This window comes from Octopus bimaculoides, chromosome 22, assembly GCF_046866305.1.
Source record: "Octopus bimaculoides isolate indiv1 chromosome 22, ASM4686630v1, whole genome shotgun sequence".
In the NCBI taxonomy this organism is placed as follows: Eukaryota; Metazoa; Mollusca; class Cephalopoda; order Octopoda; family Octopodidae; genus Octopus; species Octopus bimaculoides.
This window is the reverse complement of record NC_142949.1, coordinates 35,425,066-35,452,565: the sequence shown is the minus strand read 5'-3', so window position 1 is coordinate 35,452,565 and position 27,500 is coordinate 35,425,066. Positions and strand designations below refer to the sequence as shown.

At 38.1% G+C, this 27,500-nt stretch overlaps 1 protein-coding gene across 3 annotated transcripts in view; it reads right to left on the bottom strand.

The window, feature by feature from the left end:
- Positions 1–27,500, bottom strand: part of LOC106879215 (cytosolic purine 5'-nucleotidase) — a 145,754-nt gene that overhangs the window by 103,324 nt on the left and 14,930 nt on the right. For all 3 annotated transcript variants that reach the window (XM_052975850.2, XM_052975851.2, XM_089339582.1), the window contains exon 3: positions 23,261–23,334. In XM_052975850.2, the coding sequence (XP_052831810.2) occupies positions 23,261–23,334 (74 nt within the window). The remainder of the gene's footprint in view (positions 1–23,260; positions 23,335–27,500) is intronic.

Sequence of the window (27,500 nt, the reverse complement as noted above, 5' to 3'; positions counted from 1 at the left end):
AATCTTACTCAGCTTTCATTATCTAATATTTCACTCATTGTCCTCCACCACCACCACCACCACCACCACCACCACCACTGCCACCAACTCTACTAATAATACGATCATCACCAACGGCACAGCTGCTGCCACCACTGTGTCCACCACCACTAACACTACCACCAGACACCATCCTGTGAATTGTACCACACATTTCATCTTAGAAATACAACACCTAAGTATAAACACACACACACACGTGCACTCATGTGTACGTACATAACTATTAATTTATGTGTGCATATATATATATATATATATATATATATATATATATATATATACAAATATATATATATATATACAAATATATATATATATATATGTACAAATATATATATATATACAAATACATATATATATATATATATATATATATATATATATATATACAAATATATATATATATGTATGCACATACAAACACATGCCTATAAATATACACATATACATATATATATATATATATATATATATATATATATATGTACATATATATGCATATACACTCCTCCCTGTATATATGTACATGCACATGTATACACACGCATGCATATTCATCAATTTATATGTACATATATATATATATATATACACACACACATACGTATATATGCATGCATATATATGCATACACACCCATATATATACATGCACACACACACAAAAACATATACATTATACATATATATTTATATATACACACACACACATGTCGGTATAAATAATGCAAGAACTCTAAAGAGAGATGATGATGATGATGATGATGATGATGATGATGACCATGGCATAGAAGAACCAAAATATTCTTTCTCCTGCTCTTTTGCCATAACCCTAAAACCAATTCCAATATGCCAAAGTTGGAAATATTGCCAACATTTTTGGCTCATCTCGGCATCAAATAAGGGGATTATATCACACACACACACACACACACAATTAAAAGGGCAGTTTCGTCCCTTCTTGGGCTCCTTCACCTTCCCCTGCCTCCTGCTTAGTCTTCTGCATTCTTCGAGGTATTTGGAAGGAAAGGACAAACCTTTCCTGGCCAAAAGTATTTGGAGATGCTAATGAGAGGTCAAGCTCTCCTCCAGCTCCCAATAACACCACTACCACCACTACCATAACTAACATCAGCATCACCAACATCATCACTACCACTACAAACACCACCAATACTACTACTACTACTACCATTGTTACCACCACCACTGTTATCACCACCACCACCAACACCACCACTATCATCATCATCACTATTAACACCATATGGATATTATTAATCACACCGCTCCAATCTCTATGGCTACCTCCACCACCACCACCACCACCACCACCAGCCCAACTACCAGGCCACCCTTTTTCCATTCTGAGTTCAAACCTTAGTAAGGCCAACTTAACCTTTCATCCATCTGGCCAGGTGGTTTTCGAGGTGGTGGTGTTGATGGTGGTGGGAGAATTGATAGAATCGGGTACCAGTCATGCACTGGGGGTTAATATAATCGACACACTCTGCTCCCCCAACCTCTTTTCCCTGTGTTAGAGAAATTATTGTATGCTTTTCAGTTGTTTCTGTCACTGAACCGTGGCCATACTGGGGCATTACATTGAAAAATCTTAGCTGAACAAATCAACCCCCAAGGATATATTTTTTTAAAGCCTGGTACTTATTATATCAATCTCTTTTGCTGAGCTGCAAAGTCATGGGGTATGTGAGTAATTTAAAAATACCTCACGGAGTGACAACCGTGCCCTGCATAGTTAGGGGTTGCCCTTTGGCAAGGCATAGCACCTTTTCAGTCACCCTGCCAGAGATATGGTGAAGTCATGGGATTGCAACATGGCAGATTGTGAAGTGGCAGTAGAAGAGCTCCACTGAGCCAACAGTGATTCTTCCATTGATTCTGAGAGGAAGAATCTTGGAAGACCAATGGCCAGGATCACCAAGCTCTATCAAGAGAGTAACTGCAATGCTTCCATTGGGTGGTGGTGGCCATGGTTGTGTAATCGGCTGATGAAAGACTCATTATAATTGAAGTTCCCAATTCACATTCGTTGTAATGGAAAAGGGTTGGTGAGAGAGAGTCATGGGAACCCATGAAAGTAGGATGGTGGATTGCGAAGAGGAAGCGAGAGAGCTCAACTGAGCCAACTGTGAATGTGTAAATGTGTGTATGGGTATATATATATATGTGTGTGTGTGTATATGTATCTATGTATAATGCATATGTACATATGCATGTGCATATGCTCATCTGCATATGAGAATGTGTGTGTGTGTATATATGTGCATGTGTGTGTGTGTGTATGTGTGTTGATGCAAGACTGGTCATCATATTCCTTAGGATATCATCCATGACTGTGACAAGTATGGGGAGGTGTGGGGTATGGCAATGAAGGGACAAGAGGGTTTTAATAGGGGCTTGACCAGGTCCCAGGTAATTAGGTGAACGGGTGGGAAGGTGAAGATGAGGGTGAGAGTGACAGACGGCGGGCGGGGGGAGGGAGAGAAATGGGGATGGAGTAGAAGTAGTGTGGGAGAAGAATAGTGGAGGGGGGGGCGAATTTGTGGCAGAAGAAGGAGGGAGGAAATGATAGAAAGATGAGAGTGGGAGGCAGACGTAGAGAAAGGAAGGTGGTGGTGGTGGCGGGGGGTGGGGAGGGGCAAGAATAGTCAAAGGAAGGGGGCATAGGGAGGGGAGAAGCAGCATTAATACAACAACTGATCACCAATTCTATATTAATGAGGGAAAGACAAAAACATGGTAATGGTGGAGGTGGAGGTGGAGATAATGGGAGTGATGGTGGTGTAGTGACAATGGTGGTGGTGGTGGTGGTGGTGGTAGTGGTGGTGGTGGTGGTGGTAGTGGAGGCTGTGATGGTGATGGTGTGGTGGTGGTGGAGGTGGAGATAATGGGAGTGATGGTGGTGTAGTGACAATGGTGGTGGTGGTGGTGGTAGTGGTGGTGGTGGTGGTGGTGGTAGTGGAGGCTGTGATGGTGATGGTGTGGTGGTGGTGGAGGTGGGGATAATGGGAGTGATGGTGGTGTATTGACAATGGTGGTGGTGGTGGAGATGGTGGAGGCTGTGATGGTGATGGTGTGGTGGTGGTGGTGGTGGTGATCGTGGCAGTGATGTTGATGGTAGTGGTGGTAGCAGCAGCAGTAGTAATATTACTATTATTCATCCGATGACATACCCCCTCAATATTAGTTTCCAGTTCTATGCCTTGTGAGTTCAAATCTCACCAAAGTCAAAATTACTTTTCATTCTTTCAAGGTCAATATAATGAAGTATCAGACAACTTCTGGGACCAATGTAATAATTACCAGCCTTGTGCCAAAATTTGAAACCATTATTATTATTATTATTATTATTATTATTATTATTATTATTATTATTATTATTAGGACAGATACATTCCTTTTTTGTAGCACTCTCAATGACTTCTTCAAGTTTCACTTGAAAAGGAAATTGAGAGTGGAGTGGGAAGTGGTGTCCTCGAGTGAGTTTATTGAAAGGTGGGTGAAAGTTGTGAAAATGGCAAGAGTGGACGGTACCTCTCTAAGGGTAGACCTGTGAGTCAGAGAGAAGGAATTAGAAAGGGCACTGGCTCCTGGGGTTTCGCATTGCTCCAATCCACTGAGCTGAATATGAGTTCCGGCAACAGCTGGGAAGTTAACCCAGTGAAGGACTGGCATCCCATCCAGCAGGGAGTGCTGTAATCTCAACCACTTATACACGGTTGGCATTAGGAAGAGCATCTAGCGACAGAAACTGTGCCAAAGCAGACAACGGAACCTGATGCAAATCTCTGGTTTGCCAGCTCCTGTCAAACCATCCAACCCATGCCAACATGGAAGACAGATGTTAAATGATGATGTTCTAGTATGAGGAAAACTTCCTCAATTCCTCCTACCAGTCCAGGAACTTGGAAGCACCATAAAAGAGCAAAAGGTACTTCTGCTGCCATTCCTATAGTGACTAAGCTGTTACAAAAAATTCCCTCTGCTTATCCGTAAGAGGGGCCACAGGTAGTGCTGCTCTTCCTTCTGTGACTAAGTCATTATAATAATAAAAAAAAAAAAAACCTCACTCTGTACATCCAAAAATCAATTCATTTATTTGTTTATTTATTTTGCTCTAGTGACACACACACACACACACACACACACACACACACACACATTTGGATGTGAGGGTGAAAAGTGGTGGATTGAGAGAGATTAAGGTTAGTAGTTCACCACTGAAAGCTCTATTTGATCCACTGAGATATTGATCAACTTCTGCCTGACAGACATAAACTAGACCCACAACCATGCAAAGGAACAGCTAGAAATAACAGTCAAATTACATTTAAATCCACCACCACCACCATTATTAATAATAATAATAATAATAGTAATGATAATAATAATGAATTAATAATTTGGGGGGTGGGGGATTTTGGCACTGGGCGAGCAATTTTAGTGGAAGGCAGGGAGTTAATTCCATAGACCCACCCCCCAGTGTTTGACTTGTACTTCATTCTGTTAACCCTGAAGGAATTAAAAAAAAAAAAAAAGACAAAGCTAACTTTGGTAGGATTTGAACTCAGAACACAAAGAGCCAGAAGAAAATGCTGCTACGCATTTTTGTTGAACATGTTAATAATTAATTGATTGCGGTTAAGTAATTATGTGAGCATGTGTAATTAATGTAACTTGTGTAAGTCAATGAGAGGCAATATATTACAGATGTGTGCTTGTGATGTGTTGTTATGAAAACATACAACAGTTACTAATTGGAAAGGGTCTAATTAAGAATGTATGATTAAAATACACACACACACATGCATGCACATGTATACACGCATACACACATCTTTATCAATGTACAAGTTTAAAAAAAAAATTATGAAAGTTCTAATCTTTTATCTGGCATGTTTTACTTATTTTAGTCGTTTGACTGTGGCCATGCTGGGGCAACACTTTGAAGGCTTTCAGTCGAACAGATCGACCCCCCCATCCCTTCTTGGTACTTATATTTTGGGTTTTTTTTAAAAAAATATCTGGTACATATTCTATCTGTCATTATGGGAGCCTGCAGGATATAAACAAACCAACACTGGCTGCCAAGTGATGGAGAGAGGCTGAGCACAAAGATACATATACATGCATTTGCACACACACACAAACACACAACAACACACATGCATACACAGACACACACATACATATATATATATCATGGGCATCTATGCAACTTCTATCTACGGAATCCACTCACAAGGCTCTGATTGGCCCAAAGGCTAGAGTAGAAGATGCCCAAAGTGCTGCGCAGTGGGACAGAACCCGCAACCATGTGGTTGCAAATCAAGCTTCTTAACCACACAGCAATATGCCTTAGATACCATTTTTAAAGAGAAACCACTCTTCAAGAATTGTGTTCTTAATTTCCAGAGAAGACCCTGTTTTTGGACAATATTTTAATCATGCACCAGCTTGAAACCTCAGAATCCCTCTCGATTCATGTAACACCAACCTAGTTGAGTATAACACTCCACCACCAGCACCCCATCCACCCCACATTTAGTTAATTGAACCTCTAAATGTCAGAGATTAGTCGTTTAATAAGATTAACGATCCTCCGTCTACTGACCTCATCTGTAGGGTGCAAATTTACAATATCATCATTTTAACATCCATTTCACAATGCTAGCATGGGTTAGATGTAATCTCTGTCACTACTAAACACACACATATGCATGCACACACAAGCAACAAAAATAGAAATATGCTAGAAATAGCAACAAAATAGAACCTCAAACCAAGCACACTACTATGGGAAGGAAAAGAAATAAAAAGGTTACACAAGACACCAATGTTATCCAAGGGAAAGGCAAAGGGGCTGATGCAGCTTGACACCAATGATGTCGCAACTCATTTCTACAGCTGAGTGAACTGGAGAAGTGTGTAATAAATAAACCAAACTCACTACCTCGTGATTGTGAGCCCAACACTCCAACCACTGAGCCACATAATATATATATATATATATATATATATATATATATATATATATATATATATATATATACCAAGTCAAATGTCACGCACAAAACAAGTCCAATACTCTCCGGAATTGTCAAAGACATGCTTTAATTTTCCTAAATTGAATAAAATAAATAAAGAGGAATACACGCACTTGTACACAGTGAACAAAATGAATAATAATAATGATAACATAATATAAATAAAATATCAAATGTTTTGGCCCACCCTGTATATATATATATATATATATATATATATTGTGTGTGTGTGTGCTTATGCACTTAAGTGCTGGTGTTGGTTTGTTTACACCCCTGTAAGTTAGTGGTCTGGCAAAGAGATTGATAGAATAGGAATCTGGCTTAAAAAATAAATACTGGGGTTGATTCATTCAACTAAAAAAAAAAAGAAGACCTTTTGAGGAGATGCCCCAGCATGGTCACAATCCAATGACTGAAAGAAGTAAACAAAACAACAACAACAAAAACACAATAAAAGATAATAGGATGGTCGATGTGATCCAGACTATATGATTTTTGAAAACACAGCAGGAAGGTCATGGATAGACTGGCTCTGCTCAATCTTGAATAACAAGAACAACAACAATTAAAATAAAAAGAAAAAAGAAGAAATAACAACTATAAAAAAATAAAAGGAAATGGATTTTTTTCAATACTTTTCACATATTTTTTCTTATTTTTTCTGTGGAAATGCTCTTACGTTGTTCTTAACAGCAAAAAATACAATTCTAGTATTCTAGTATTTACCATTGTTCTTAAAAAGAAAGAACCCAATACTCTTCTGTTTACCATTCTTCGTAACAGCAAGAACCCAATACTTTTCCATTTACCATTGTTTGGAGGAAATTTTCACACAGCGCTTCTCTCTCAGACACATTTAGATGGACTTCTGACATTTATACTTGCTGTGCATTTCATACGTTCTGTCTACGATACATATGTGTGTATGCATGCGTGATGATGGGTACACGTGCGTGTATGTGTGTATGTATCATCATCATCCGCATCCTTTAACATCAGTTTTCCATGCTGGCATGGGTTGGATGGTTTGACCGGAGCTGACAAGGAGAAGAGCTGCACCTGGTTCCAGTCTGATCTGAACCAGGTTCCAGTCTTGGTTTCTACATCTGGATGCCCTTCCTAGTGCCAACCACTTTACAGTGTGTGTTGGGTGCAGTGCTGATTAATCCTTAAGCAAAATAAGCACATGCTTAGAGCATCGAGGGAAGAAAGGAGCACCACAGAAATTGTAAATAGTTTATGGCACAAAAGAAATCATTCTAAACTTGCTAAAATAAACATTATTGAGTGTGCCTTACCAAATATAGACATCGCCTTTTGTATATTTTCAACATTAATGGTCACAAATTGCTCTGCTGAGCATTCGTTTTCTCAGCTGAAGTATATTAAAAATCTCATCAAAACGACTGTGCAACAAGGCAGAGGCTGGATGCTTTATTTTTTACTAAGAAGAGAATTCTGGGAGAAGGGGTTATTTGATTACATCGACCCAGTATGCAACTGGTACTTATTTTATCGACCCCAAAAAGAATAAAAACACTGCTTAGCATTTTGCCTGGTGTGCTATATATATATATATGCATATATATATATATATATATATATATATATATATATATATATATATATATATATATATATATATACACATATATTTATATATATATATATGCATATATACATATATATGTATATATATGTATATATGCATATATACATGTATATATGCATATATATACATATATATATATATAGATATATGAATTATATATGTATATATGCATATATATACATATATATGCATATATATATATATATAGATAGATATATGAATTATATATGTATATATGCATATATATAGTGAGAATTTACAAAAAAAACAAAAGATGAAGACGGGTGTGTAAACAACAAACAGATATGCATATAAATATGTGTATATATATATATATATATATATATATATATATATATATATATATATATATAATATATTTATACACAAACGTTCATTTTTTCAGTTACAAATACCAAGTATATATTTATTTATTTACTTATTTCTATGCACGTGTGCGTGTGTGTGTATGTGTGTATATGTGTGTATATATGTGCGTGTGTGTGTCTAGTTTATGATTCATATCTTTGAAAACATTTGTTCACGAAAAGAGGCCAACTTCAGTGTAAATTACAATACTGATGACAGTTGTGTTATTGAGAATGGTTGAACAGTCTTTGGAATTGGTTGGACATGTGATGAGAACGCAGAGCTGAGAAGGAGAGGTAGATGAAGAGGAGGCAGAGAAAGGGGTGGTGGTGGAGGTGGATGAGATGGATGGGCGGATGGGGGTGGGTGAAGTGAAACAAACCAGCTTGAAGAAAGAACGACTTGTGAAAAGACTGAATATGCCAAACAAGCAGAGAATTTTTTTAATATAAAGTAGCTGCAAACACACACACGTGTGTATATATATATATACACATATATCATATATATATATATCATATATATCATATATATATATATATATATATATATATATATATATATATATATATATATATATATATATATATATGGTTCAAAGTTGTACAAATAAAACAAACAAACAAGAGTCAGACAGGTGAGGGAACAAACAAGGTGAGAGTTAACTATATGACCAGTATGCAGGCAGGGATCTGTCAAACCTTTGTCCTCAAACCTCCTCTGTTAATCACAGTCCCCACCAAGATATTACAGTGGATATTTCAGACTGGCTGCCCACGGGGAACTCCTGTATGGTGATGAATTTGTTCTGTGAAAACTTTGGAAAAAAATATTCCCAACATGGAATCAAAAACGTGGAATTGAAGGTTTTTAAAGTAAACCCCAGTCGATGAAAGGGTGGCTGAGTTGCAGAAGGTTAAAATTCAGTAGAGTTTTTTTTTTTGGAATATTTTAACAAAAGAATGAAAAAAAAAAGAGACTGATGAAGAAAAAAATCTTTCAAATGTTTGTATGAAGATTTAAAGGAATTCAATATAAGAGGATGTACAGAGGTATAACGGTTAGTGTGTATACATATGCACAACACACGTATCGACACAAACGTTTCCACATCAACTGAGATGTGATGAGATGCAACAAGAATTCTTCAGTCTACAAAGAAAGCATACTCTACACACACACACACATAAACATATATTTATATACATACACATATACACTTCTAAACATTACCCTTCTGGCTTCAAACTTCTTTCAAGAAACTACAGAACATTTTAAACCTTGTTTACTTAGTTTATTTATATACTTTGATGCAATTTTATTTATTTATTTATTTATTTATTTATTTATTCAAAATTGGTTTAGGTCTTTGTATTTTTATTTATTTATGTTTTTTTTTTTGGTTTGTTTTATGTACACATTACTTACAATAAATACATTTTGGAGCCAGGAAAAATACAATTCATCAAAAAACAACCATTGATGATAGTGATGAATGTGGTGGTGGTGGTGGTGGTGATTTCACACACACACACATACACACACAAAGATGTGTATATCTATATGTGTGCATATGTATCTGTATATATATATGTGTGTGTGTGTGTGTGTGTGTGTGTGTGTGTGTGTGTGTATATGTGCATGTATATACATATATACAAATACATACATATATCTACATATGTGTATGTGTGTGTATATATATATATATATATATATATATATATATATATATATATATATATATATATAAACACACACACGTGTGTGTGTGGGTGGGTGTCTTTATACACACACACACTTACGAAGAGCTTTGAAAGAACTCACCGATGCTGAGTGGTTGATATTAACCCAAAATACATTAATATCTTCAGATCTAAAGGACTTCCATGGTGCCTTCTCTGACACCCCACTGCCTCCACCACCACCACCACCTCTTCCTCCTCCACCACCACCACCCTACCTGTCTTCATGATCAAGAAGACACAAACACAATGAATTATTGAACTCAGACTTGTTCGTAGTGGTTTAAGTAGCAAAACACATCAACTAGCACCGTTTCAGATCTATTAAACGAAGCACTCAACAACCTTTTCCTTTACGGTTACATTTGCACTTCAATTCTGGGTAGAACCACCTCAGCACCAAAACAAGGCAAATAACTCCTGTAGCTTATTACTGCAATGATCATAGTTTTTATGTGTGTTTGTGTCTGTCATTTTAGCATTTACTGGTTTCAGTCATTGGACTGCAGCCATGCAGGGGCACCACCTTGAAGGGCTTGGATGAACAAATTTGGTAACTTTTGCCGAACCGCTAAGTTACAGAGATGTAAACAGACCAACATTGGTTGTCAAGCGATGGTGGAGGGACAAACACAGACACACAAACATATATATACGACAGGCTTCTTTCAGTTTCCGTCTACCAAATCCACTCACTATAGTAGAAGCTATAGTAGAAGACACTTACCCAAGGTTCCACGCAGTGGGACTGAACCCACAACCATGTGGTTGGGAAGCAAGCTTCTTACCACACAGCCATGCCTGTGCCTATATATATATATATATATATATATATGAATGCTAGGTTTCCTTACAGTTTCCCTCAACTAAATTCACTCACAAAATGTTGAGTGGCCGGGAAGTTACAATAAAAGATATTTATCTAAGGTGCTGCGGAGTGAGACTGAACCTGAAACCACATGAGTGAGAAATGAACTTTTTAACCACACAACCATGGCAGATACACACACACACATATACACATACAACATAGACACCACGACCACCACTACTACCAGCACTACCACTACCTCTTGTACCACCACCACCAACAACAACAACAACAACAGCATCAACTAGTCTCTAGAATCCATTAAAATCAACTCTTCTAACAAATTCCTGTACTGTTTCCTGAGACCCCAGCCATTCTTCTACATTATCTTTCATAGCTAATTGTCTTTTGCTTACAGCTGTGTGAGTTTCTGGTGTGGCTGGGGTAATTGGAGGAGACCCCACCACCCCCACCCACCCAAACTCCCCACACACAGCCCAGGGGCCAGAAGGGTGTTAGTAGGGGTGAGTTTGTTTCTAGAAGTATTCAGCTGTGTGTTTGAGTGTGCGTGCTTGTGTGTGTGTGTGTGTGTGTGTGTGTGTGTGTGTGTGTGTGTGTGTGTGTGTGTAGTTGTAATTATTCTTGTAGTCAGTTACTATTGTTGTTTGGATGATGATGATGATGGTGGTGGTGTTGATGATGATGGCAATGATGTTGGTGGTGGTGTTGGTGGGGATGATGATGGAGTGGTGATGATGATGGTTATGATGATGATGGTTATAATGATGATGGTTACGATGATGGTTATGATGATGATGATATATTATTTCTTATTATTCATTAAGTCCTTTTCTTAGTCGCTCTCTCCCTCGCGTTTTCCATGCATGCTTGCATGTGTGTGTATAGTGTAGTGTTTGTGTGCGTATATGTATGTAGTATACCTGTGTGTGTGTGTGAGAGCATATAGCATTTCTGTATGTGTGTATGTGTATGTGCTTGTATGTGTGAAGTGTGTGTATGTATTTGTGCGTGTGCGTGTGTAGTGTGTGTATGTGGGTATATACTTGTATGTTTTTGTTTTTTGTGTGTGTATGTGTTTGTGTCTGTATTATGTGTATGTGTGTGTATTTTTATGCATGTGTGTGTGTGTGTGCATGTATAGAATGTGTATGATACGCTGAACCTTTTCATTACTCCTCCACCACCACCACCACCACCACCACTTAACCCCCCACCATCATCATTATCGTCATCATTAACAACAGCAACATTAGCACAAAATAACGCATTCACCTTTACATGGTTGCTTGACCTTCTGGAAGCAACAGCCAAATTGCCCTCAAACTGTTTTCCAACAAGTATTACAATAACAACAACACTATTAATATTGATTTCAAATTTTAGCACAAGGCCAGCAATTTCAGGGTGAAGAGGATTAGTCATTGTTATTATTATTATTATTATTATTATTTAAGTCATTGCTTGGAATCGAACTCAGAATCTTGGGGTTAGTAGCACACACTCTTAACCACCACGCCATATGCCCGTGGGCATATAATAATAATAATAATAATAATTTCAAACTTAGGCACAAGGCCAGCAATTTTGGGGGCAGGAGTAAGTCGATTACACTGACCCCCACTAATCAACTGATACTTAATCTATTGACCCCCAAAGGGATAAAAGGCAAAGTCGACCTTGGCAGAATTTGAACTCAGAACATGAGGACAGACAAAATGCCACTAAGCATTTTTCCCAGGTGTGCTAATGATTCTGCCATCTCCCCACCTTACAAATAATAATAATAATAATAATAATAATTACAAATTTAGGCACAAGGTCAGCAATTTTGGGGTCAGGGGGTGAGTTGAGTATATTAACCCCAGTGTTTCACTGGTACTTAATTTATCAAGGATGAAAGGAAAAGTTGATCTCGGTGGAATTTGAACTCAGAATGTAAAGGCGATTGAAACGCTGCTAAGCCTGGCGATGCTAACCGTTCTGTCAGCTCACTGCCTTCACCTCATAATCACCCCCCCCCCCCGTTAGCAACAACAGCTACATCTGTACATAAGAAGAACAAGAACAACAACGGTACACTACAAAAACAACCAGTAACAGCAATAAGACCAGCATACGATAGCCACATCTGTGCTTAACAATAACAACAACATCAACATCTGTACATTACACACACACACACACACACACACACACACACCATGCGAAAACAAAAGAGTGAAACTGAACCCTATCAAGACACTTTCCAAAGCACAACCAATATTACTTCCTGGCAGTTATTTCCTGTGTCAGAGAGAGAGAGAGAGAGAGAGAGAGAAAGAAAGAGAGAGAGGGGGGCATAAGGGAGTGGGGGAAAGGGGGGATGAGTGGAGGGCACATTCTCTAGGACTCCCTAACGTCCCTTCACCTTAACGAAGGGCATTCCTCAGTATGATATACAAGGAACTATGCATTGTGGCACTCATGTGAGGGAATGGATGGCGTGGAAGACAAAACAGACTAAACATGAGCATACACACACATACACACACACTTATACATATACATATATATATATATATATATATGTATGTATGTGTATATGCATACATATACATATATATAGAGAGAGAGAAAGAGAGAGAGAGAAATTGATAGATGTAGGTGCAGGTGTACTTAAGAAGTTTGCTTCCCAGCCATGTGGTTTCAAGTTCAATCCCAATCTGTGACACCTAGGTCAAGTGTCTACTACTACTACTACTACTACTACTACTACTACTACTACTACTACTAATACTACTGTTACTACTACTACTACTACTACTACTACTGCAGTCCTAGGTCAAATAAAGCCTTGTAAGTGGATCTAACAGAGAGAAACTGAGTCACTGGGCAAAACAAAATATATTTTATTGGAATAACAGACTTTGGGGTTGAAATATTTTATGTGTGTGTGTGTGTGTGTGTGTGTGTCTGCTTGGTTGGACATCATGTGATGGTTGTAAATGACTGTCATCGTCATCATATAAGCAAAATATATATACATATATATATATACATGCATATATATATATACATACATATACACACACACATATATATATATACATACATACATATAAACACACATATATATATACACACATAAATATATATATATATATATATATATATATATATATATATACACACATACATATGTATATGTATATATATATATATATATATATATATATATATATATATACACACACACACACACACATGCATACATACAGTCCTAATATAAAAGCAAATCTGTAATACACTTCTGAGTTCCTGGCAAAATGGCAGGGGTACCAGTAAGACTACAATTTTCGGTTTGTTAGCTGATGTCAGGCTTCAGTGAACTTCACCCACAACACTGAGGAAACGGTAAGGAATGGTGAGGAATGGCAGTCTTAGAGCTATGGGAATGAAGATGCTGATTAGCTTCCACATCGTTAAAATAATTTCTACATAGGTGCTAATGAAATAACTGTTGAAATTTCTCTCCGCACCAAAGCTAACATGGAATCACACACATACACATATATATAAATACATGTATCTATACACATATATACTTACATATATGCTACACACATACGTAAATATATATTATATATACATATATATATATATATATATATATATATATATATATATATGCATACATAGACGCAGGCATGTCTGTGTGGTAAGAAGCTTGCTTCCCAACCACAGGGTTCTGGGTTCGGTCCGGTGGTACCTTGGGCTTGTGTCTTCTACTACAGCCTTGGGCCCACCAAAAACCTTGTGAATTTGGTACATGGAAACTGGAAGAAGCCCATCGTATATATATATATATATGTGTGTGTGTGTGTCTGTGTTTGTTCCCTTGCCATCTCTTCGGTGCCACGAAAGAGGGTTGGAGAGGCAAACATTATTCCAGTGATGAGGAAGTGGAAACTGTAGTGAAGAAGTGGTTCAAAGAACAGTCAACAGAATTTTACGGGGGGGGGGGGGGGGGATACATGCTCTCATTCGAAGGTGGAACATTGCTATTGAGAGAAACGGTGACTATGTTGAGAAGTATGAGACAATGATGATGAGGAGAATGAAAATGAAGACGATGATGATGAGGAGGGGGAGGAGGAAAGGGATGACAATGATGACGATGATGATGATGACAGCTGCCACAGCAGACCTCCATCATTAGTTTACCTCAGAACTTTTATATTTTATTAATTTTATCTTTAAAAAAAAAAAACAGTAAAACAAAACAAACAAAAAAATAAATTATAATGTTTAAAAGATGTTTTCGTTCCGTGTCAAAACGAGAAGCGAACACTTTTAAACCGAGAAAGTATCGACAGTTCAACACACACACACACACCCACACACAAATATAAAAATAAAAAGAAAAAATGATAGCAAACAAAATCACAGACTCAAGACAACCAAGGAACCAAAAGGAAATGATTCATATGGAATCGTATCGAATGAGGAGATTGCAATATGGCAACGAAACCAAAGATTTGGCAACGTATAAAGATAAACGTTTTCCCCTCCTCTCTTCCGCCACCACCACCACCACCACCGCCACTACGGACTGTTCTGCCGAAGGGGTGGTGTGGTGGTGGGGGAGGATAACAGAACACCACCAGCAACAGTGGTGGGATATGAACTCTTGATTGCGGGATCTACAATAGCAACAACTGCAACAACCGGATATGAAGTACAGTTTCATTTTGTAATAGTGGAGAAGTAATATGGTGGAGGTCATTGTGGTGATGGTGGTGGTGGTGGTGGTGATGGTGGTGGTGGTGGTGGTAGTAGTGATGGCAGTGGTTGTGGTGTTGATGATAGTGGTAGTGATAGTGGTGGTGGTGGTGGTGGTGGTGGTGGTGGTGGGGTAGTGGTGACGGTGGTGATGATGTGGTGATGGTGGTAGTGGTGGTGTGAGTAACGGTAGTGGTGGTGATGACATCAGAGGTAGACGTGGTGATGGTAGTGTTAGTAGTTGTGGTATAGGTGGAGGTGGTACTGGTGTTGGTATAGCTGGAAACATTGTGTAAGAGGAAGTTGTGGTGGCAATGGTATACGTGGAGGTGTTAGTGGTGGTTATGGAAGTGATGGTTTAGGTAGAAGTAGCAGTAGTGATGGTGGTGGTGGGGTGGTGGTGGCGTAGATGGAGATGTCATTGGTGGTGGCCATGGTAGTATAGAAGAAGATGGTAGTGGTGGTGATGCAGATGGAAGTGTTGGTGTTAGTGGTGGTGTTGGTGGTAGTAGTAGCATATGTAGCAGAAGGAAGTACAGCTGTTGATGCCTGTGTTGAAGTACAGCAGATACACAAGTTGCCAGAATTGCAGTCAATGGCCTAACAACAACAACAACAACAACAACAATGTAGTGATACGGGAGAAGCCACAACCCACAAACATCACAAAACATATACATACACACACAGACAAACACTCGCTTATACATACACACACACACACACACGGAAATCCTCTCAGCTCATTGATAAGGGAACTGTCTCATTAAATACGCAAACTGTGTTAGCTTTCACTTTCAACAAACTCAGCATCTGGTTTTGTAAACAATATTATATATACATGCATACATAAATATATATATATATATGCATGTGTATAAATATGTGTGAATGCCTGTGTGCATGTATATATATATATATATATATATATACAGAGAGAGAGAGAGTGGGGGGAGACTGTGTTACCTGAAATGGAGGTGAACACCTTTCTTCATGTGATCGGTTTGAAAGATTGTTAAGACATGAGGATATTTTTTCCTACTTTTTGTAGCATGAAACCAAAGGTAGCCTTAATTCATAAATAAATTATATCCACTACTGTAGTGTTAAGCACTCATTTTCATTGTTCAACTTTTATTTGTATATATATATATATATATATATATATATATATATATATATATATATATATATATATATATATTCATGTATATATCAGCCTTCTGACTGACTTTGGAGTATCTAATTCGTGGAATTCTTTCTACCATCGGATTACATGACCTCGGTCATTCAGAATACGCCATTTCTGCACCTTGATTTCGCATATACATATATATATATATATATACATATCAGGTCATTCAGAAAAAAATGTCTGATTTTGAACTGAAAGTTAATTTTATTTACAATACAATGCAGAAATGATTTGCTTTTATGCTGTGACATCAAAGAACAGCAAGTTTCAAAATGACATCTCAATTGAAGCTCGTTCAGTTCATGTGGGACCCACTTGTCCAGGTTCTTCATCTTCTTGATTTCTTTCTGTTAACCAAATCCACACACAAAGTTTTAGCTGGCTCAAGGTTATAGTAGAAGACACTTGCCCAAAGTGCCATGCAGTAGGACTGAACCCGGAACCATGTGGTTGGGAAGCAAGCTTCTTACCACACAGCCACACCTGTGTCTATGTATACAGTTACATACATACACTTAATGCTAAATGTACATAAACGCAATATAAAACCAAGACTTAAACAGGAAACTAAAGAAAAGAAAACAGTTGCAAATACACACATACACACACACATATATATACATTTATATATGTATATACATACATCCACCCACATACATAAGTTCATATACACAAATATCTATGCATATATGATGTATACACACACACACATCATCTCCACTGTGTATATCTGTATAAACTAAGTGTGTGTGTATGATTAAATACCTATATGTGTATCCATGTATATATATGCACATAGATGAGTGCATGTGCACACGAGTCTGTGTGTGTGTGTGTGTGTATGTTTATAAGTGTGCATATATTCTACATAATCTCCTTTATCTTTTCTATGTTGTGCACACATTCTAGCCATGTGTATATGTACTCCCTGCCAAAACTCTGGAGACTTATGCCAAATCGCAATAACAGGAAACTTCAGATTTTTTCAAGAAAACCAGTGGAACAGGAAATGACAATGATGATGACGATGCAGATAACAATGGTGATGGTGATGATGATGATGATGATGATGATGATGTTTCTTTTATCTTTTACTTGTTTCAGTTATTAGGCTGTGGCCATGCTGGGGCACCGCCTTGAAGAATTTTGAGTCGAATGAATCGATCCCAGTACTTATTTCTTTTTAAAGCCTGATACTTATTCTATCGGTCACTTTTGCTGAACTGCTAAGTTAAGGGAACATAAAAAAACTAGCACCAGTTGTCAAGCAGTGGTAGGGGAACAAACATAGACAGAAAGACACACACACACACACACATGCACATATATATATATATGTAAAGCAAAATATGAGTTAGAGGTTATGCAACCATCTAAGGGATAAATGTATCCGTAGGCACTACTGGTGTATTACCTTACTATGTATAGTCCTGGCTAAAAGATATACAGGAGTTGGTAATTTAAAGGTAAAACCATGGTTTAATATATACAGAAAAGAAAAGAAATGGAGCAATAATTAACAATGAGAAGTTAATCATTGGTATTAGAAAGTCATAGTTTAATTGTAGTTCAGAACCATTTACAGCTGTTTCTGTTTATCAAATCGAGGTAAATTTGCACTTATCTCATTCAACTTAACAAACATCGTCAGAATGATTTAGAGAAATATAAATAGGAGGAAAGGAAAAGAAAGGAAAAGGAAAAAGCAAAGAGAAAAGGAAAAATGTTCGTTAAGTCTTTAGGCTTACATTTTGGGTCCCACATGTGTGTACGTTTCCTTAATTAGATGAATGGAGCAGTAAGTGGACAACGCACGTTAAATGATGATGATGATGATGATGATGATGATGAAGAATGTTATTTGAGCGAGATTGTTGAGATTTCTTCATTTGCTCAAGATGTGTTTGTTACTCGTTTATTTCATGAATAGCAGATAGTTTATCAGACTAACAGCAAGTTGTCAGATTGACAGATTGGCAAATTGTGAGGTTGTCAGATTGTCAAACTCACAAGAGATTGACAGATTGTCAGGCTAAACAACATTGTCAGATTGTCTGAGAATATATTGAGGTATTTACAATAATCAATTGCTATCAAGATAGCAATTGACATAAAGTAAATGAAAGACACACAGACAGACAATGAAACAGAATTTCCAGACTGAACCAAAAAAGTAGGTTAGCAAAATAAAGATGATGATGATGATGATGATGATGGCGATGATGATGATGATGATGATTGTGATGAGGTTGGTGATGATGATAGTGATAATGATGATGGCAATGAAGATGATGATGAGGATGATGATAGTGAAGATGCTGATGATGATGATGATGTCGACAGAAAGTAGAAAGTCATCCAATCCCACCCGGATATGCAAGACTAATTATAATAATTTCTGAATTAATAAAACTAATTACCCAGAACATTGTTAACGGTGTTGATAATCTAGAGATGCATAGAGAAGTGGTGGTAGTGGTGATGGTCCCCATCGTCGTGGTTGTGGTAGAGTCGCTACTAAGTATAAACTTAGTAGTGGGGTGGTGGTGATGGTGGGAGTGGGGGTGATACTGATAGTGCTGGTTGTGATGGTGGTGGTGATGGTAATGGTTGCGGTGGTGCTACTGGTAAAGATGGTGCTGGCTGAGATGGCGACGGTAGTAGTGGTGATGGTGGTGTGGTGGTGGTGCCAGATGAAATGTGCTGATGTGACAGTGACCAGAACTATTATCAAACTACCAAAGGCATTAAACCCATTGACCATTCCATATATTTCAGACACAGTCTACCCTGGACTACATTACCCAATGTGCAAGGTTTGAGTGAGATTAGGCTGCTGTTTCTAGCATGTCATGTAACCATGCCAAGGCCTCCTCTGACATGATTGATTTTGATGGCAGTGGTGGTGGTGGGGGTGATACTGGTAACGGTGGGGGTGGTAGTGTTGATGGAGATGTTGATAATCGTATGATGAAGGAGTGGGGACTGGGGTGGTAGCAGAGATGATGAAGATGATGATGGTGATGACTGCAGGTGTAGGAATGTTAGTGATGTTGATGCTGGTGATGATGGTGGTGATGATGATGATGATGGTGATGGTGGTGGTGATGGTGATGGTAGTGATGGTGGTAGTGGTAGGAGGGGTACATTGTTCTAATGCACTCAGTAACCCCTACGTCAATGATTCTTCTCTGCAGAGCAGACAGAGAAGAGTTAGCAATTATGCCATGGCTCCTTCAGTGTGTGTGTGTGTGTGTGTGTGTGTGTGTGTGTGTGTGTGTGTGTGTGTGTGTGTGTGTGGATGATGTTGCTTTTATGATGTGTGTGGGGAGGGGTTATGTATCAGAATGCAAGGAGTGCGGGTTGGGGATACACGAAGGTGATCAGAGGGTACCTATTTTTGAAATTAGGCTAACTTTGTGAAGTACAACACTAGCACCACCGCCACCACCACTACCACCACTGCTGCTGCCACCACCACCATGCCTGTCTCCTCACTTCCACACAGCACTTCTTCAGACCACCATGCCCCACCTACAGATTGGATTAGAGAGGGGAAGAAAGAGAGAGAGAGAGAGAGAGAGCAGTAGACAGAGCTATAAGAGAGAGAGAGAGAAAGACAGGGAGAAGAAGAGTAAATGGAGCAAACAGGGGTAGGGAGGGAGAGAGAGACTGAATGGCATCTTCTACTACTACTACTACCCCAACAATATGTGTGTGTATAATATAGAGTGCAGTCACCATATTTCATTCTATAATGGCTACCTCTGATGTGCACAGGGTTACATGATCGGACTGTTACCTAATGCTCTGTTGAGCCACTGGTGTGAAACCTATTGATAAGATCAGCTGTAATGGATATTTAATACTATACACTTCGATTAATATAATTAATACATATATGTATGTATATATATATATGAGAAAATGAGATGACAAAGGAATAAACAATTATCTTATGACCTTCATTAGCTTACAGCTGTTTCTTCTGGGAGATGCAGTGGACACATAGCTGAGTGCCTGAGCAACACCTTATAGCTTCATCAGAGCCTTGGACTGAAACATATGTATTTTGAGTACTACACTAGGTTATTAGCCTTGCAATGCCTAAGTGAAACACACACACACACAAACACACACACATATGTATATATGTACTGGAAAATTAAGATAAACACAAGTATAAATTATTAGTTGCTACATATGTATCACCATTGCAGATGTATGGAACTAAATATTGTATGTTCCAAGTGCAGCTGGATGCTTAACCACAACGGATCATCGAGGGAGCAATTTATCACACTTTGTTGCAGAGATCTGATATCTTAATTTTACCCCATGTATGATCTGTATATCGTAACTAGTAACACTGCTAAGTACAGAGGTTGACTAAGCACTGTACTAAAAGCTGATTGGATAACGATAAGCTATGTGGAGCTCCGACTCATACAGTAGAAACCACACAGCTGACTATACGCATGCAATGTGTGCGCGTGTGAACTGTGTGGTGTGATTTTCAACAACATAGAAACCCTGCCAAATCAGGCTGGACCCTGATGCAGTTCCCCAGCTTACCAGTTCCGGTCAAACTGTCCAACCCATGCCAGCATGAAAAGTGGACATTAAATGGTGATGATGATGATGATGATGAGTATAACACTTGATCAGCTAAGAGATTAAAGATGTTATTTTATTGCTTATATATATATATATATATATATATATATATATATATATATATATATATATATATGTGTGTGTGTGTGTATATATATATATATATATATAGAGAGAGAGAGAGAGAGAGAGAGAGAGAGAGAGAGAGATTAATACACTGATAGACAGATAAATATATAGGCAGATATATAAACAGACAGATAAATAGAGAGAGTGGGAGGGAGGGAGACAGATAGCTAAAGTGACAGACAGACATAGATTGACAGACTGACAGATAAATAGACAGATAGAGATAAATAGATAGATAGATAGATAGATAGATAGATAGATAGATAGATATTTAGTGATATGGAGACAAACAGATAGTCAAGCTATAAAGATAGATATAACATGGCTATATAAACAAAATGTAATTAATCTGAAGTAAATATATATATATACAGGGGGAGACAACCATAAACTTCCTGTCTGGTCAACCGGTGCAAAGGAAGATAGTCCTCCCCCTCCTTTCTCTCCTTTTGAACTCCCACCTTCACCTGGGGGCAACCACCCAGCCATAGACTACACTCCCCTTCATCTTTCATGTCAAGGACAACAAACAAACGATAGGGGTGGAAATGGGGGTTGACGGGGTGGGGGTGAGGTGGAATTTAAGGGAAGAAGCAGTGTGGGGTGGATTGAGGAGTGAGGTGAGTGAGGTGAGGTGAGGTGGGAGATTCAGCTGGTTTCAATGACTATTAAGGTTCTCCACCCTTTAATATGGTCGGTACCCGCCACCATCACCACAAACATCACCACTATCACAACCACTACTATTACTACTGCAGAAACTACCACTTCTACCACCACCACCACCACCACCACCACTACTACTACTACTACTACTACCACTACTATTACTACTGCAGAAACTACCACTTCTACCACCACCACCACCACCACCACCACCACTACTACTACTACTACTACTACTGCAGAAACTACCACTTCTACCACCACCACCACCACCACTACTACTACTATTACTACTGTAGAAACTACCACTTCTACCACCGCCACCACCACCACTACTACTACTACTATTACTACTACTACCACCACCACTACTACTACTACTATTACTACTACTACCACCACCACTACTACTACTACTATTACTACTACTACCACCACCACCACCACCACCACATCATCGTCACTACTGTAACACCACCGATACATTTCACAACCACTACTATTATAACCACGGACACCACCACTACTACAACCACAACCACATCCACCACACTGCCTTAACCATCACTGCCACCATCACGATAAACATCACTGCTATCACAATCGCATCATCATCACTACTGCAACACCAACACCGCATTTTACAACCACCAGCACTAACACTACCGCCACATCACCATCACTACACTACCACCATCATCACTGCAATGATCACTACCATTGCCATAACTATCACAGGCACCAACTGTCACACATGCCACTGTCATCACACCACCACTACTACATCACTAGCACCATACCACTGCTACTACATCACTAGTTGGCACTAAAGTATGTCACACCGACTACATGACACATTACATGATTACATGTCCTGTCATCTGGCTGACCATTGGGGCACCACTAATGACATTGCGACAAATCCTGTAATATTTATACACAAGCTCAAGGCTACAAATTTGAGAGAGTAATTAGGCAATTAAATGAATCTGGTACTGGACGAGGACCAGTGTTTTATTTGTAACAGTTCTGAAAGAATGAAAGGAGATGGGTTTTGAATTAGGAATAAAAAGAGTCAGAACAAACACCACAAGGTATTTTCTCTGATGCTCCAATGATTTTTGCCAATCGACTGGAACAACATAGATCCCAGAAGATGAAGTGTAAAGCCAGCAACTCAGTGAAATATTTCTAGTGAGAAGGATGTAAAAATGTGACTTACCGGCGATAGTGTAATCCATGTCAAACCCGAGATATTTCACTTTCTGCATGAGGAGACCCCGGTTCACAAAGATCCTGAAATAGAAACCAAATATTTCTGTAATCACATATTACTAACCCCTACTTCTAAGGGGGTAAGCCAGCAGAATCTTTAGCTTGCTGGACTAAATGCTTAGTGGCATCTCATCCAACTCTCCATCCTGTGCTCAAATTCTATAGCAGTGGCTCCCAGACATTTTCAGGCTGCCACCTCCTTGACACCCTGGCCACATTCCTAGCACCCCCACCCCAACTAACCATCACAATCATAGACCTCTTCCTGAAGCAAATTCAAAGCAACTGTATTTCACAAATAAAACTTAACCTAATGAACCCATTATTTTGTTGTTTTTACATGAATCGCTTCCCCATTATCATCCCATTTTTCTTCAAGGCCCCCTTGGAACTTTCCACGACCCGGGGGGGGGGGGGCAATACCACCCACTTTGGAAACCACTGTTCTATATTGATACACCAGTCAAGTGCTTAGTTGATGGGTATATGGGTATTTTGAAAATACCTCATGGAGTGATGACCTTGCTCTGTATAGTTACAAGCTAGCCTCTGGCAGGACAGGCTACCCTTTGGCTGCTACTCTGCCAGGGAGACGGTGAAGTTATGGGATTGCAGCATGGTGGATTGTGAAGAGGTAACGGAAGAGCTCAGCTGAGCTCTTACATTGATGCTGAGCAGAGGAATCCAAGAAGATCAATGATCAGGATCACCAAGTTCTATCAAGAGATACATTAAGATATCAATCCCATAAAGATGAAAGATGAAGCTGACCTCAGTAGGTTTTGAACTCAGAACATATTGAGCCAGAAGAAATACCACAAGGCCTCTAACCATTCAGCCAGAGTCCTAATTCTGATACTAATAATAATAATAACAACCATGCAACAGCTATCTTTGCAATCTTAACACCAGAAGGAAGGATGTTTATTCATTGAATTTAATTTCCGTGGAGATCCAAAATGTGATGATCAACTTCTCTTGAGGGCCTTCTCTACCACCACAAACAGGAGAGAGAGAGAGAGAGGGGGAGAGAGATGAGGTTTTGTAAATGTGTGTACGTGCGTGCGTGGGTAGGCCTCACCTTGACAGAAGCATTACATATACATCAGAGAGCTGTAGGCAACTGAAAAGCTGTAAACAGGATGTTAGTTTCTAGCACTGAGATCCTTTACTACCTCTGGTGACCCCCACCACTGACTGACTCACTCACCACACCCCTAAAACTGTTTCTGCGTTACTCTCTCCTGCATTTCAATAAATAACTGCAGAGAGAGCCTCTACATCAATTGCTCAAACTGTTAGAAATAGTAACCGAATTTACCTCAAATCACACTATTGTTTTAGATAAGGTAAAACTACATAACATAATATAGCCCTAGATATATACGTATATTCCTAAAAAAAAAAAAAAAAGGAAAAAAGCAGAGGGAATGGTCATGGCTGGACTATCTTTGACATGAGTTTGATATGGGTTTCATAACTACAGCAGCAACAGTTATGAACCTTGTTGCTTTCTTTTAATTTTGGTTATTTCGGTATAGGACAGGAATGGTTGAGTGGTTAGGGTCCTTACTTGGTCACCATGTGGTTCCAGGTTCAGTCCCATTGAATAGCACCTTGGGCAAATGTCTTCTGCAATAAATCTCAGGACTGACCGACGCATTGTGAAAGAATTTGGTAGATGAAAACTGAGCAGAAGCCCACCATACACACTGTTTTAGATCCTGCTGTTTATAGTGCAAATAAGTTAATATCAATTGGCAGATATCAGCATTGATCAGCAAACAGTTTCTTTGTTCAAATTATAAACAAAGTCAGCATTTCGAAAGACATTTCTACAAAACTAGTTTTTAAACATCGAATGGCTAGGGGGGGGGGGCGGTCTATACATAAAAAAATGATTGAGAACCCCTGCTTTAGATGTATGTATTGGTATGTATTGCAAGAAACGGCTCGGTTTCTTTCTCTAACATTTTACACAGTTTAACCAACACAAGTTACTGTGGAAAACAAAATAGGAATTTTGAGAGAAGTTTCTATAAAACTAGTTCTTAAACATCAAATGGCTGTGTGTGTGTGTGTGTGGGGGGGGGGCAACAGAATAAAATAGTAATCAAAGGAGTCTCTAGATAAAAAAATGGCTGAGAACTCCTGGTCTACACTAATACTCTCAGCTTGCTAGTTACAAGAGCTGTTCAATGCTAGGGTTGACTCGTTACATTCCCAAAATCAAGATATGCCTGTATATTACATGTGACAAGCCAGAATAATATTTCTTGTTTTTATGGCCCCCGCTATGTAGAATGTTCTAAAAGGCACATACATAATGCATAACACATGCGCACACACATAGACATACATGCAAACATACATATACATATATATTCAATCCACTTCTGTAGTTTAGTCTAAAATTTGAGATATATGATGATGTTCACACACACACACACACACAGCATATCATCATACAGAAAACACACCCAGGCATCAATTAGTAGAAATAACGAAGATTAATCACTGAAAGGTGAGTAAATCATGTAAATATCTTTTTACGCTAAATATCAACAAAATACATAAACAAAATAAACAACAACAAAAGTAAAACAAAAACCAGCAAAATAAAGAGGAAAACAAACCAAACAACAACAAAACAAGCAAAATGACAAAAATAAAATAAACAAAAAACAAAAACTGACAAAATAAACGAAAACAAAAATAATTGAAAAACCAACAAAATAACAAAAAAAAGAACAACAAAATGACAGAAACAAACATGAATTATTTTTGAAGAAATTAAATCTTTTAAGTATTTTCTGTTAAAGTTAATCAGTTTTTTTTTTATTTGTTTTTTAAATACTAATAACTTTGGAAATGAAGTGGGTACATTTAGTATGTCAGAAAATTAGTATTTTTACATGATAGAGAGACAAGTTGTTGTTGTTGTTGTTGTTTAGCCATGGGTCAACCTTATCCAGCAGACCTATAAATCAAAAGCATTCCAGCCTTTTCTTTTTTCAGGTATAGTGTGTTGTTGTTGTTGTTGTTGTTATTATTATTATTATTATTATTATTATTATTATCATTATTATTATTATTATAATTATTATTATTATTATTATTATTATCATTATTATTATTATTATTATTATTATCATTATTATTATTATCATTATTATTATTATTATTATTATTATTATTATTGTTGTTGTTAGGGCAGTGAGCTGGCAGACTTGTTAGCATGCTGGACAAAATGCTTAGCGGTTCTGGGTTCAAATTCCACTGAGGTCTACTTTACCTTCCATTCTTTCAGGGTCAATAAAATAAGTACCAGTTGATCCCTGGGGTTGATGTAATCGACTCATCCCCTTCCGCCAAAATTGCTGCCCTTCTGGCAAAATTTTAAACCATTATTATTATTATTATTATTATGATTATTATTATTATTATTATTATTATAATTATAATTATTATTATTATTCATATACACACTATGGATTAGACTGTGGAAAAGAAACAATCATAACATTGGGCCACAACAAGTAACCTTAGATGCCAAGAACCCTCCTAAGTATCATTATCATTATTATTATTATTGGAGGCGTGTGGCTTAGTGGTTAGGGTGCCGGTGCCATGATCGTAAGATTGTGGTTTCGATTCCTGGACCGGGCGACGTGTTATGTTCTTGAGCAAAACACTTCATTTCACGTTGCTCCAGTCCACTCAGCTGGCAAAAATGAGTAACGCTGCGATAGACTGGGGAACGCATACGCCATTGAAACTGGGAAACCGGGCCCATGATACTGGCTAGGCTTTAAAAGGGCGCATTTATTTATTTTTTATTATTATTATTATCATCAAAATTAAGCTAAAGTGATCAGACAAAGCAACCTACTAAACTACATAATGAGTGAGTAGCATACAATGAAATGACTGGCTTCGTTTGTCGTTACTAAAACCAATTAGCAGAAATAACAGTAATTTAATGTTGATAGCTAAAGTTATTATAGCCAAACTATCACATCGTCCACTGGACAACAGACAAATCAATGACCTGCTAGAAATAACGATTGAATCGCTCTCAAATCATGCCATAGCATCTCAAAAAATATTTATGAATGAAAGAATATAGGTGTAGATGTGGACATGAGGGTAAGAAGCTTGCTTCTCAACCATGAGGTTTTGGGTTC